At 43.7% G+C, this 14,040-nt stretch overlaps 1 protein-coding gene across 3 annotated transcripts in view; it reads right to left on the bottom strand.

Annotated features, from left to right (window-relative positions):
* Positions 1-14,040, bottom strand: part of TAOK3 (TAO kinase 3) — a 75,446-nt gene that overhangs the window by 34,075 nt on the left and 27,331 nt on the right. For all 3 annotated transcript variants that reach the window (XM_053994291.1, XM_053994292.1, XM_053994289.1), the window contains 7 exons: positions 7,954-8,043; positions 6,571-6,781; positions 4,325-4,396; positions 3,344-3,445; positions 3,024-3,069; positions 2,310-2,406; positions 344-457 (listed from right to left, as the gene is read on the bottom strand). In XM_053994291.1, coding sequence (XP_053850266.1) covers positions 344-457; positions 2,310-2,406; positions 3,024-3,069; positions 3,344-3,445; positions 4,325-4,396; positions 6,571-6,690 — 551 coding nt within the window. In that variant the 5' untranslated portion in view covers positions 6,691-6,781; positions 7,954-8,043. The remainder of the gene's footprint in view (positions 1-343; positions 458-2,309; positions 2,407-3,023; positions 3,070-3,343; positions 3,446-4,324; positions 4,397-6,570; positions 6,782-7,953; positions 8,044-14,040) is intronic.

Consider the following 14,040-nt stretch of genomic DNA (forward strand, 5'->3'; position numbering starts at 1 on the left):
TTCAAAACAGGGCTGAAGTAGCTGTGTGCCTTCCAGTCAGACTAACAGGATCCCCTTTCTCCATGAATGTCTCAGCCCCATCACTTGTGGCAAGTGTGAGGTATTTTTAAGCCAATGGCATTGCAAGAGTGGAGCCATTTCCAAGCACTGCACAGCCTAAACCTCTCCTTATGGACCCTGAGCAAGGACAGACTTCATGGAGATGAAGATCTGGACACAGGGATGCCAGGAAAACTGCTTGGCCAATGAAGATTTCATCCAGGTATTGTTATTGTATTGTGAAGCACTGGAAAGGGAAGAGAGCAGTTTTATAAAGGACTAAAGCACTGCAGGCTTCACTCACCAGTAAGGCGTTCCCACAAAAGAGTTGGCAGGGGAGACTATAGATGCAGACCCAAAATCAGCCAGTTTCACCTGACCTGGTTCTGTTAGAAGAATATTTCCAGCTTTAATATCCCTTTAACAGAGAAAAAAAGAGGAAAAGAAAAAAAGTAATTCAGCATGGTGCAAACTCTGGTGAGATGCCTTTGTCTGCAATTCGTAATGCTGGCAGAGACACAGAGAAATTCACTGACTGTTTCAGCAGCAAGCCCAGAGTAACCTCTACTCCCCCATTCCCTGGACAGCACTGCTTCAGAAGTAATTCTATGGAATATTTCATCCACAAGTGCTACATGCTGACACTTCTGCTGCAGGACAAGTGCTGAAGTCTTGTGTGTGCAAGAATGAACACCTCAAAAGGACAAGAGAGACAGCACAGGCTGTCCCCTTCTCTGTCACCTCCACTGCCACCTTCCCTTCCTGTACAACAGCCAAAGGGATGGAGCACCTCTTCCATGGGGAAAGGCTGAAAGAACTGGAATTGTTTAGCCTGGAAAAAAGAAGGCTTCATGGTGACCTAATTGTGGCCTTCCAGTACCTGAAGGGAGCCTAGAAGAAAGATGGAGAGGGATTTATTCCCTATTTACAAGGGATGGAGGGACAGGACACAGGGATTGGCTTCCCACTGACAGAAAGCAGGGTTAGATGGGAAATTAGGAAGGAATCCTTTCCTGTAAGGGTGGTGAGGCCCTGGCACAGGGTGTCCAGAGCAGCTGTGGCTGCCCCTGGATCCCTGGCAGTGCCCAAGGCCAGGCTGGACAGGGCTTGGAGCCACCAGGGATAGCGGAAGGTGTCCCTGCCCATGGATGGGGTGGCACTGGATGAACTTTAAAGTCCCTTCCAAACCAAACCATGCTGTGATTCTATACCATGGCTCAACAGCCACATCAGCTATCAGCAACATATCTGCCAGCCTTGTGCCTGCAATTAAATAATGAAAAAAAACAAGAATTCTCTCCTTTTCCACCCCCAGCGCCACGCGCAATCAGCCGCGCGGGGCCTGCAGTGCCGCTCCCTCGCCACCAGGTGGCGCCCCCGCGCCGGGTCCCCGCGCGGGGCCGGAGCCGCGGGACCCGCTCCCAAAATCGCGTCCCCAACCCCCAAAATCGCGTCCCCAACCCCCAAAATCGCGTCCCCAACCCCCAAAATCCTGCCCCTTCTCCCTCACAGCCGCGCCGTTCCAGCAGAGGAACCTCTCGCTGGGCTGCGCGCAGCAGCACGGTGCTGCTCCCCGCCCTGTGGCCTGTCCTTTTCTGCCAGAGCAGAGGATGTGTCGCTGCTCCTCATTCTGGGCGAGCAGATCGACCTTCCCACCTGAGCAGGGAAAAGGTGGAATGGGCTTTGGATGAAAAGCAGGTCACAGAAGCACAGGGTAGCTGGGGTTGGAAGGCAGCTCTGGAAGAGACCCAGAGCAACCCCCCTGGAGCAGGTGACACAGGAACGTGGCCAGGTGGGTTTGGAATGTCTCCAGAGAAGGAAAATCCACACCCTCCTTGGGCAGCTTTTCCAAGGCTCTGCCATTTTCCATGGATTTCTCTTCAGGTAGTTTTATCCTTGACTTACACTTCCATCACCTAATTGTGATTCCATCACACCTCTGTGATTTCCCCCCAGCCCCCCTACCAGAAACCAGGCCTTGTAAAACCATTACAGTTTTACTTATTCACTTGTAAATATGAAAAATTATCTAGTCTTAGAAATAGTCTAGCTCAGTGTACTCCAATTTATTTGGCACATTTAGGGTGGTATTTTTCTATTAGTGTTCAGTGCAGTATTCCTGGGTAGCCTTTGTTACCAGGGTCTGCACAGAACAATTGCCAACAAGGCAGAGAAAATGTTGGTAGAATAACTTTTTCCAAGGTTGGCAGAAAAACTTTCTAAGCAGCTTTGAGACTGCAGGGAGCAGCAGATGGAAGCTCCAGCCTCACCTGTGGATCCTACAGTGGGAGTGCAGGTAGGCCAGCCCCTGCAAGGCACCGTGGGTGATGGCAGCAATCTCCACTTCCTGGAGTGGTTTCTTGTGAACTACGGGGGGAAAAAAATCAAGAAAATAAAACAAAACAGAAGAAAATAAATGGGATATTTTCCTGAGAAAGTGTTTTTTAAAGAAAGGAATCCCACCAATCTGCTACAAAGAGAAATTAGGGAAGAATTTTTCCTTGTGAGGGTTTTAAGGTCCCTCCCAACCCAAATTGTGATCCTGTGATCTTGACCCCCAAGGAACATTAATTTTTGTAAACTTTGGCTTTGATTCCCTATTTTGACTTGGATTCCTCTATTTCTTTGCAGGAGCTGTTCCAGTGTTGAGATCACACCTGTAATTATTCCTGCACACTGCAAGGCAAGGACAAAGGTGATCTCTGCAGGATTTTATTATGGATATTCCAAAACCAGGCAGCCTAAAAAGGCACAGATTACAGGAACATACCTGTACACTTTTATACCTTCATTTGACAAAATCAAAACGTGCATGCCAACTATCTGTAGCACTGGGGAAAGCCTCAAATTGTTCCTAGAGAATGGAGCAGGACAGACAGAGCACCTGTACCATCTGCAAAACCCCACCCTGTGAGGAAACAGCCTCCCATAAAATCAGGCTGGGGGCACTGGCAAAAAGAAAATCCAAGATATATCAAACTTACCTTCTAGCAAATCAGAAGCTGATCCTAAACAGTACTCCATAACCAACTGCAAAAGAAAGAGAACATCATGCCTTCAAGTATCTCTGGAAGCATTTTGAAATTAGGAAACATCTTTACATTCCAGATTTAAATCACACGGTGGCTTTAACGCCCTGATTAAGGAGGAAAAAAAAAAAAAGCAAGTAGTAGGTTTTGTTAGCTTTCCACCAGAAGATGCAAAATTGGACTTTATTTTAGTTTTGTCCAGCACAACCCCAAAGCTGTTTCATAGCCTGTGCTGAGCACATTTTGTCCATGTGCTCCAAATGCCCCTCACTCACCCACGCCGTGTGCTCCTTCAGGTAACAGCCCTTGTACTCTATGGTGTTGGGGTGCTTCAGCTGTTGGAGAAACTTGACTTCTTTGATGATATCCTGCCATTTCTAATGGAAAAACAAAGCAAAAAGTATAAATACATTTCTCTTCTTAATCCTCTACATCCATTCATGCACCACACAGTCTGAAAAGTGACCATAAAACTAATTTACAATATGAAGATGGAAAGTCAGTGTTGCAAAAGCACAGCTGTAAATCAGTTTTCCGTCTCCCTCCTGCACTGAGATACCCTCAAGATATATTAAACAGCTTGAGGACTGCCAAAATTATTTTTTTCCTCATTTTAACTGCAACACATTTTACTTAAATGCTGCTGCTTTGCAAATTGAAGTGTTCAGTGGCCTTGAAGTTAGTAAGAAACTACAGAGAGCAGCAGTGAGCTGCTCACCTTCTGTAACACAGCACAGAACCCCTGACATTTGCGAGAAAAAGCAAGGAAAAATGAGTTTAAACCACCTCTGTTTGCTCTCAACAAACAAACACACCCTGCACATCCACACACCAGTCCAAAGGATCAGTGGGTCCAAGTTCCACACAAAAATAAGAGGAACCATTAACACACAACAACTGAGATGAGACTGAGATTAGCAGCTCTTTGCCATTTGATAGAACCTCAGGCGTTTCAGAGAGATGTGCTCCAGTGGCCAGTGTGCTATTAACACACTTCTTAATAACATTATTTCTGAAGGAAGCCCCATCCAGGCATTTTGAGTCCCCACTCACTTCCTTCAACTGAACTATTTGTCAAAATTTGCATAAAGTCATTTTCTCTGCAAACCTCCACGGTTCCCATGGAAGGGAGCAGCAGCTCCTGCATTAAGAGCTGTTCTGTTGGGGTCAAACCAGAGCTGCAGCTCATTCCACTGCTCAATTTCCACTGGAGCTGCCACAGCTCCTGAATGCACAACTGCCTTTATTCCTCTCACCTCATTTGTTTGCTTTCCACTATAGGACATCTTCTTGACTGCCACCACCTCATTAGTGTGGGAATTCGTAGCCTGGAGTAGGGAAAGAGAAACATTGAAAAAAGCTAGAAATAGATTGAAAAAAGCTTCATTTTTTTTTCCCCTCTCCCCACAGAGTGAGCTGTGCCTGTGGCAAATGCAGGCTTTTTTCTCCTATATCCTTGCAAGCTCCTGCACCTCAGAGACATCTTCCTCAGGATATGACTTACCACACAACTGTTAGAACACTTTCCCCTGATTTTATCTGGCCATATCCACTGTTCCTTCCTCAGACTTTGTGCTACTTCTCCATTGATATGTAAAAGATATTGCACCTACTGAGAAGGCTCAGAATACAGTTCTATTGGAATTACAGTAGAAACAGTTTTAGATGAACCTCTGGCAAAATGTTTGCCAAAGAAACAAATAAAGAGGTGTATCAAAAGAGGTGTATCAAAATCTCCATGACTTCATCCAAAAACTCCATACAACACTGACATTCTTAAATAGTTATTCCAATTTCCAGCTTCAAAAAGATGATTCAACCTGGAATTTATCTAAATTAAAAAAGCTTTCCTTTCACTGCACTAGATCTTAGTTTTGTTCTGAAGATTATGCAGCTATCAAAATTTTACTTTTCTGCAGCTTGGATGACACAGGGATGGTAATTAGAGGCTAAAAACTCAGGTTTGGAAATATCTCTCCTTGCCTGGACTGGCACTGCCCTCATTTCTGCTTGTTAAGGGTAAAAAATGTCAAGCTTTTGGTCTTAAAACAAGTTGCTGAAATCTCTGTACCTCCAACCATTTTTGGGACAAAAAAATTAGTGACAGTTAAAAGCTTAAACTATAATAGGAGCTAAATGTGGTAAATCCTCCTTTCAAGTAATGTATTAACTAATGACATTTTCTGAGGCGTGTGGGGACTTCAAAGAAAAACTGTGTTGAGTGAACCAGTGGGGCACAGGAATTACTGAAAGGAGGTGACACAGGTCCCTCACAGCTCACACTCCTCAAATGAGGCACAGAAAGCTGAAAATGAGTAACTCTGGGATAAGGCAAAGCCCTTCCCCACCACGTGCCACCCTGATTCAGCACAGAGAAGATCAAGAGTGTTTTACTCAGATGTATTTATGCTTTCTTTCTACCTGTCACATGAATTCCAAGCAGCTCCAGCTGACCATGCTGTCTGTCCTTCCAGCTGGGATTTATCACTGAAGGACACACTGCCACCTTCCCAGAGCTGTGGGGGAAGTTCTGGCTGCAAGAGCTTGGGATGCTCCTGGCTGAGACAACTGCCAGGGCTGTGTGAGCACACATGTGCTGAGGCAGTTTTGGGCCTCTTTGGGATGATACACCTTGAGAAATTATATTGTTATCCCTCAAAATACACATGAAATACTTATATGACAAAAAAATTTAAGGTTTGTCTGGTTACAACAGTTCCACCAAGAGCAGTATCACTTCACACAGCTCCAAACAGTGAATTGGAATGCTTGAAATAACTCATGCTACCTGTGGCCAAGCTAGAGCTGTCAGGGATCATATCTTAATGCTTTACTGCCTGATATTCAGAAACCCAGTTCCAGTGAACCCAATCCTCCTGAGTGGTTGACCATGGTTCCAAAGCAGCTTTAATTGGGCTTTAACTGATTTTTTTCAATATTGATTCTATTTCAGTCTCACTAATGCCAACTGGATTATAATTATTTCCAATTCCAGTACTTTGGATTTGGCTTTGTTTGATACCAACTGTAAAAGCACTGTTTTTCTCATTTCCAGATTAAATTCTCTTGCCTGTATCAATGAGTGTCACACATCCTTCCTGCCTGAATTCCCATTCCTCTGAGGACTCTCTCTTTGCTTTTGCCATAAAGGAATTTGTAGAGATTTCCAAGCATACGAACTCCAAGTATCTTGAAATTCCAGTTTGGCAAATTAATTTTCAACGATTTAAATTCAACTTTCAGCATCAAACACCATATACTTGACCTGGATAGTTGGGTGCACTATTAAGACTATAGTAAACTGCTACTGTAAATACAGCTGGAACATTAAAGAGATCAGGAATGGTTTGGGAACACTTCTTTTTGAGATGTGTTATCACCAAACTAATGCACACAAAGCACTAAAAACTCAAGGAACACCTCCTTCTACAAATGCTCTAAAGCCTCCAAAAGGTCACTTGAAATTATTCTGCTCTCCAAAAAATGAATGAACTCTACTTACAAAGTAAACTGCTCCAAAGCTTCCATGTCCAATTTCATGCAAACCCACGAATATTTCCTCAGGATCATCTTTGTAGAACAGGTCAGCTATTTCTGGGTCCTTTGGCACCCCTTTGCGCATGTTGAAGCGTGTTAGGAACTGCTTTGTGCTCTCAAGTCCCAGCCAATTCCTTCCTTCATCGACAAAGCCCTTTGCAGACAGCTCTCAGCACCTGCTGGGAAAGTGCATCTTTAATCTGCTTCCCCTGCACGTGGTTCTGTTCACACTTCTCTGACAGCAACACGAGAGGAAACACTTCCAGTAGCAATAGGCTTCACCATTGCTTCCTCCCTCCAGCTAATTCTTTTTAATTATTAGTCCTATTTAGATAGAGAGATTAAAATGCATTCAGGATACAACAGCTCTTTATCTCACACAGGAAGCAAGTGCTGCAGTGACACTGAAGTCCACTTGAATTCAAGAGTCCTGTTGCTATGCAAAACATCCTGTGACAGGAGTTTGTTATTCTTCACACCAGGCTCCCAGTGTGTCAGTTTTTAGACTCTCTCTGTTGTTCCTCCTACTTTCCTGGCCTGTTTGCTTTGTTTCTCTACTCCCAACTGCCAGCTGGTGCTGGTGGAAAAGTCAGCTGCTATTCCACAGGAACACTTTGCAGCCATGTAATTGTTACTTCTCATTTATTTACTCAGTGCTGCATGACAGCCAGTGCTACTGGATTGTGATCGCTCCCAGCACAAGGAATTGCTTTTGAAGAATCCTAAACTCCATCCTATAGGGCACATCTTTGCCTCCCTAAATTCTTCCTCAGCACACAACTGAGCTGCATCTAAATGAAGACTTTCAGTATTCGTCCCCAAAAAGGGAAAAAAAAAAAAAAAAAAAGGAAGAAACATCCTAATATCAGGAAGTTTTCCATTTCTTAACATCTTGAAAAATCTGCATGGACTCATTAAATACTCATATGCAAAGCACTGATGGGGGCCTTCACTCATCTGCTTTTGGCTCCTGAAATGCAGCAGAGGAGCTGCAGCTGAGTCACTTGGAGCAGTTTCCATCAGTCTGGAGATACTTTCACACCTGTGGCTCAGCACCTCCTTTACTGGGGCCACATCTTGTCTGTGCACAACAAACTCCTGCAAACACACACCAGGACCTTCAGCCTGTATCATGATGCAAACCAGGGCAACATTTAATGGGAGCCCAGCTGAAATGTAACAACCAGATAAATTTGAAACTAAAACACACATAGAAAATGCTTTAAAAGGTTTTGGACTTCAAGTGCCATCTGGACAAAAGCAGAATTTTGGCCTGGTACTGAGACAGCCTCCCTGGCTGAGGGTCAGTGATGGAGCAAGGAGGAGAGGTGCAGTGAGAGGAGCCCACCTGGATAGCTGTGGCACCAACCATGCTCCGTGGCTCACATTCCTTCCAGCAGCATTGTCCCGTGCTCCCAGCCCTCCAGACTCTCCTATTCTGCAAAGAAAAAAACAAGGAACTGGATTTAGAAACATGATTTTGAAGTTTTACACCTTACTCTAACACACAAAAACACCACATCCAGTAAAAGCCAGTGACTACAGGGGAAGCACAATGGCTGAGAATGCTAATGGTGTGTCTTTAGGTGAGGATTAGCACTTCCTGTGCTCCAAAGCCCTCGGACTATACATCACTGGAGGACAGAAAACCAGGAAAAGAGGTTAAATGCCAAGTTCTTTGGCTTTTATAAAGACTCTTAAGCTTGCTAGGGCACAAGAAGTTCCCTCTCAGACCCCGCTTTTTAGATCATCTTTAAAAAGGACAAAGTTCAGAAAAAAAATCCCCATCCCTGGCAGTGTCCAAGGCCAGGCTGGATGGGGCTTGGAGCAACCTGGGACAGTGGAAGGTGTCCCTGCCATGGCAGGGGTGGCACTGGATGGGCTTTAAGGTCCCTTCCAACCCAAACCATTCCATGATTCTGTCAGAAGCTGACAAGCCTGTGTCCATTGACTCTCTGAGTTCTACCTGATGACACACAAGATTCCAGGGAAAGTCCTGGGCATCAGTAAGTCAAACACTGCTGAATTCCACCAGGGAGAGTTTGAGCAATGCAAAGATGGAAAAGGAGTGCCAGGCAGTGAGCCCCATCAGCTGCAATCAGGTCACAGTGAGGGATGTCCCCCACTCCCATGGGTGTAGGGACACCCCCAAAAAGCCACTGCTGTCCCCTCAGGGGAGTGGGGCACAGGGAGAGCTGGGAATAGCCTGAACTCGTGGAAAATGTTATCCTGTAGCTACATGCACAGCAGAAATGCTTCCAAGTTAAGCAGAGTGCAATAGTTACATTGCCAAAATCTGAATTAATAGGCACCTGATTTAATGACACACTAACTCATGCTCTCCTTTATTAGGGAAAAAATAAATGAGCAGAAATCTTCCTGTTAATAGCTAACATTACCAAAAGTGTTATTTTTGTTACTTTATCTCACCACAGGCCAATAGTATCGAGCTGTTAAAAGGCTATTTGAAGAGCACCAAAAAAAGGTTCTGCACTGCTCTGCTTTTAAATAAAAAATATTTCAAGTATAAACAAAAGCCAGATGAATGAAATGCTTATTCATTTTCAGCTGATTGGCCTCACCCAAAGGTGCTATATTTACTACAGCCCTGCAGACAGGGCAAAGAATGCAGCATTTCAGGTCTGGCATTCTTCAGCCAACAGAAAAATCCATCTGGCTTTAAAAAAATAAAAACAAACGGATGGAGAAAACAGTTTATCCATCTCCAGTCAAATGAACCTCTCTGCCATTAAGAAAGGCTGTGCAGCTCCAGTATTCAAGGTATTTAAAATGGGAGGCTAAGTGTCAATACTTAGAGTTAAGCCCTAAGTAATAATGTCATTTTCCAATTAGGGCAGACACGAGTAGTGAGGCAAGTAAATCTTCCTGGTAAATCTGCTCAGCAGGGCTATTACTTCCCAGTAATGAATATGAAAAAACATAGGATGGAAAGTGTACCAACAGCAACCTGAGTTGTGTTGATTGAACATGATCACCGAGTGATCCACAGGATCCCACAAACCCTGAGAGCCCTCTGCAGACACCAGCACAGCACCAGAGCCACAGTTTGGCTTTTGGACAGTGTAAAACACCACAGACACACATCACACCTCTTTCATTTAGGCTGGCAAGGTCACAAATCCTTAACATCACAACTCTCATCTAGATATGTGGAGACTGAAATAAAAATGGTTTAAATCAAGGCAGAACACTGTAAGAGTGGAGTGCCATTAGTAAAAAAAAAAACTTAAATTCGAAGTATGGTCAATTTGAGCAGGTCCTTTTCATTACCAAAGTGCTGAATTAATACACCAAAAACAATTTCTATTAGAAGCCTGATTTCTGCTTTTCATCCTTGTAAAGCAGCTTCTGAGACTCTGCATGTCCTGAAGACCTCAAAAGGAAACATCATTAATCACACTGGCAGTGACTTAGGGGAGTAACTCTGGATTTTGAGGGTTTGGGAGATCAGCATTCTGTCCAGACAGCAGAGTTCCCTCAATGCTAAGCAACCCTCCCATTTAAAAGCCATGAATTAACTACTTTTGCTACAGGTGTCTGCACAAAGGTTCTCTCCTACCACTTACAACTTCCAGGTCCTGTACTAATAACAACAGAAAACACCTTGACCTGGATATAAAGAACAAACCACAACTGGAAGCACCTTTAAGAGGAGCTAAAGTACTGACATTTCATGTGGCTTGTGAAAACCCAGTTTGAATTGCACCTCACAGCACCATAGGGCTGTTCCAAATGCGCCCAGAAACTCACAAAATTAATTTTAGTTCCTAACTACACCAGGGTACTTCCCAAAACAAGGACAAAGTTTTCCACTCCATGCAGAAAAACAAACTACAGGAAACAGGGTGGACCAGCAGCAGATTCCACTCAGAGGAGGAGCAACATGACATGGCTCATGCACCCATTTTTAGATGCCTATTTTGAGGGGAATAAATTCACACCAGAATTATTTTCCCAAGAATGGCAAGCCCAGAGCCCCATTTCATCACTTCAGTCTCTCCAAAACCTGGAATACGACGTAAAGGAGGAAATTCTGAGATAAATTCAGCTGATAACTGTCCTGAGTAGGAAACCTTTTGAACTTGAAGTAAGGAAGGTGCTCAAGTTCCCCTGCAGTCCCCACCCACAAACAGACAGGGTTTTGTTGGTTTGATTTGGGCAGTTTTTGTGTTGTTTTTAGGAAGCTGGAGCTCTTCCCCTTCCCCTTAATTGGTACATATGGCTGGCTGGCCAGGCCAAACACAAACACTTTGTCCTGGGCTGAATCTTTCACATGAAGACCACAGCCTTGGATGAACAGCCCATTATTTTAGAGAAGCTTTTTGGAGAACATTCTGGAACCTCCACATTTTTAAGCAGTTCAGTGTTATTTCTTTGATTGTTAAGAATTACTTTCCCGGATAACTTGATATAAGTGAACACAACATATGTGTTTTTTCCAGGCACTTCACCCATTTTAATGCTTAAACCAGTCAGATTCACATATCTGGCACAGAAATTCAAACTATGAACAGGGCATACAAAAAGCACCTCCACGACAGCCTTTGTTTGCTTCAATTAATCACCAATTCCAAGACACTCAGGAAAGATTTCACTCTGGTCTAGAAGCAGCAAGTCCTCTCACGTCCTTCCCTCAGATTTCTCTGAAGCAAAATGATTCACTCGGGATGGAACTGGAACAGAAGGTACCCAGTGACCTCCAGCAGGAAAGACAAATATTGCTGAGCATCTGGGGCTCTGCAGGTATCAGGGCAGTGCTCCCTGAGGGCACACAGCAGGAGGAGCAGACTCAGGGCATGGGGACACAGCCTGCCAGGAAAGCTGGACAACGTGAGCAGAACCCCAGCAGTGGCACAGCAGCAGCTCCTCCAACCCCACCTCTACGGATGGCTTTTCCAAGGAGTCACCCCAGAACATCCATCAATGCCTCCCCGTTCCTATAAACATCTGGGTGCAGCCACAGCTGTTCACCAGCTCCAGCCTCCGAGCAGAAGTGCAGGAATTTCCCTTTGGAGTGTTTGCTCTGCAGCACACCTGGAATTCCATCCCGGCGCTGCGCTCGGGGGTCAGGGCAGTCCAGAGCTCGTGTGTGCATCAGGTCATGAGGAGTTCACACATTACTCATGCTAATAAAACCCTGAATCACAACTGTTCTGACCCAGGCCATCGCTGCACGCTGCCCCTGGGGTATGAAATCCAGCTAATAACTTGCAGGGCTTGTTGCAGATAAATACCTTCACAAAATCAGCTTTTTTTTTCTGATGAGGAGCGGTTAGTTTTAAAGGAAACATTCAATTTATAATTCCCCTACGGCCACCATTTATATAGCACAGGACAAACTTATTAAAAAAATAAAAGACAATCTTATTTAAAAAAAAAATTAAAAATAAATCAGTGGGCTTAAATTCAAAAAACAATCAGTTTTAGTCATCGGGAATGTTTCAACAAGTATGAAATCAAGCCACAGGCCAGCCCTCCCCAAAGGAATAGTCCCAGTTGTGCTCTGAAATTCCACTGCTTTGCTAAATATGTATAATCACAGCTACCCAAAATCATGGGGTACAGCCCAGGCTTTAGTTTAAAAGTCAAACAGCATCATTCTCACAATAGATATGTAATGAAAAAGCAAGAGGCACTGGGTGTAGCATCCCAATAGTTTTCCTGTTGAATTTAAAAGAATTTAATGAAATATGTATGCCCTTGTTAAGTTTAAGGGTAATTAACATGTCTTGGATTAGAACCTGTATTTTACCATAAAATCTAGAGAGCATTGTTAGAGTTCCTCAGGTTTATTTAACAAGATTAAGCACTTTCAGTCATGAAATAAACCTTGCCTAATTAAAAATAAAGGGAAGAAAAAAGGCTGCCTGCTCCTAGCAGCAACATTTCATAATATTTCATCATAGCACACTTGAAATAATTCAGCAGTACATCTGGAAGGGAGAAAAGATCTGGGAATCATTTTAAACCCTAACATACATAAGCCCAAGTAGCATCATACACAGAAATACAAATTTCATCAGACCTCCTCACCAAAACATCTCTAAAAAGCATCACAGATGGATCATCAAATTGAGAAAATTGCCTCCCTATTTTCATCATCTTTTTCTTCTCTTTAGTGTTTTTATCAGGCTCTTCATCATGCTGCTTAAAACTCCAGACCATTATAAAATGATGAGTATTATGCTGTGTGTGCTACTCAGAGGCACAAATAAGTCATTGGATTTGTTTGTGGAGGCCTCAAGAGACACCAGCACACTCAGAGTTTCCTACCTATTAATGTAATGGCTTCCAAAGAGCTGGATCCATTTTGTGGTTTAAAGCTATTTTTAGGTACTTTTAAAAAAAGAGTTTATTTTTTGACCATCACATAATCAAGAAAAATAAAATAAAAAACCCATCCAGCAACTGACAAATCTATTCCCAGAGCTTTCCAGAGTGTCCAGGGTGATGGTGCAGTGAGATCTGAGCTGCTCCTATTCACCTGCATTCCAACTCAGAGCTGTAGGATCTCCAGGGACACTGAAGCCACCACAGTGGCCACCAGGTCATTTAAATAGCAAACAAGGCTGAAACCTCATCTCCAGCTCCAGTTCAAGTTTTCCTGAAGTGTAAGAAGCAGCTGCCACAATAACCCTGAACACAACAAAATTCTTTGTATTTTTGAAGTCGTTTCCTTATCATGACTTAGATGGCCTGGTTCCTGATTTGTCCCTTAAAGCCAGAAAGTGCAGGGACTGTGAGATTTAACTACCTGAGGTGAACATAGAATTATGTTGCTGGACAGTTACTGTGTGCCAGTCAAGGGAAAGGTGTGCTTTGGGAGAGGCACATATTTACGTAAAAAAAATCCTGTGATGCCATTTGGGGCAAAATCTGATTTCATTATGCAAGTGCAGGGCAGTGAGTGAGTCCTGGTGTAGCTACATGGATTTTGTCATAACATAAGTTGACTTTGAAAAAGGAGTTTTCTATTTAAAAATCCTGTTTATCCTCGTTGTGCAAGAAAATGTCAACTCGGGTACTGATTTTCTGGAAGCTGCATCACAGTAGAAGTGGCCAGAAGGAGTCATGCAGGAGGTCCTTACACAAAGTAAGGAAACAGATAAAGGCTGTGTGCATGCAGGAGGAAAGGAAAAGGCATTTGCTGGTCATGCAGGGTGAGAACACCTCTCACAAGAAACCAAATTGCAGGGGTTTAACTTTTTTCTTCTCTTTCAAGGCACAGGGGAAGGTATATGTGAAGCATCTTCTTCATGAATCTAAGAAAATCCAGGAATTTTCACCATGACAGACTATTAATAAAACAACCCTCATAAAACCACCCCAAACATCAATTTTACAGAAGGTGAGTTGCACAGTGCTGTGCATGTTGTTCCTTCTCTCCATGGATAAAAGGGAAAGGTTTCTCATC

This window comes from Vidua macroura, chromosome 18 (assembly GCF_024509145.1).
Source record: "Vidua macroura isolate BioBank_ID:100142 chromosome 18, ASM2450914v1, whole genome shotgun sequence".
In the NCBI taxonomy this organism is placed as follows: Eukaryota; Metazoa; Chordata; class Aves; order Passeriformes; family Viduidae; genus Vidua; species Vidua macroura.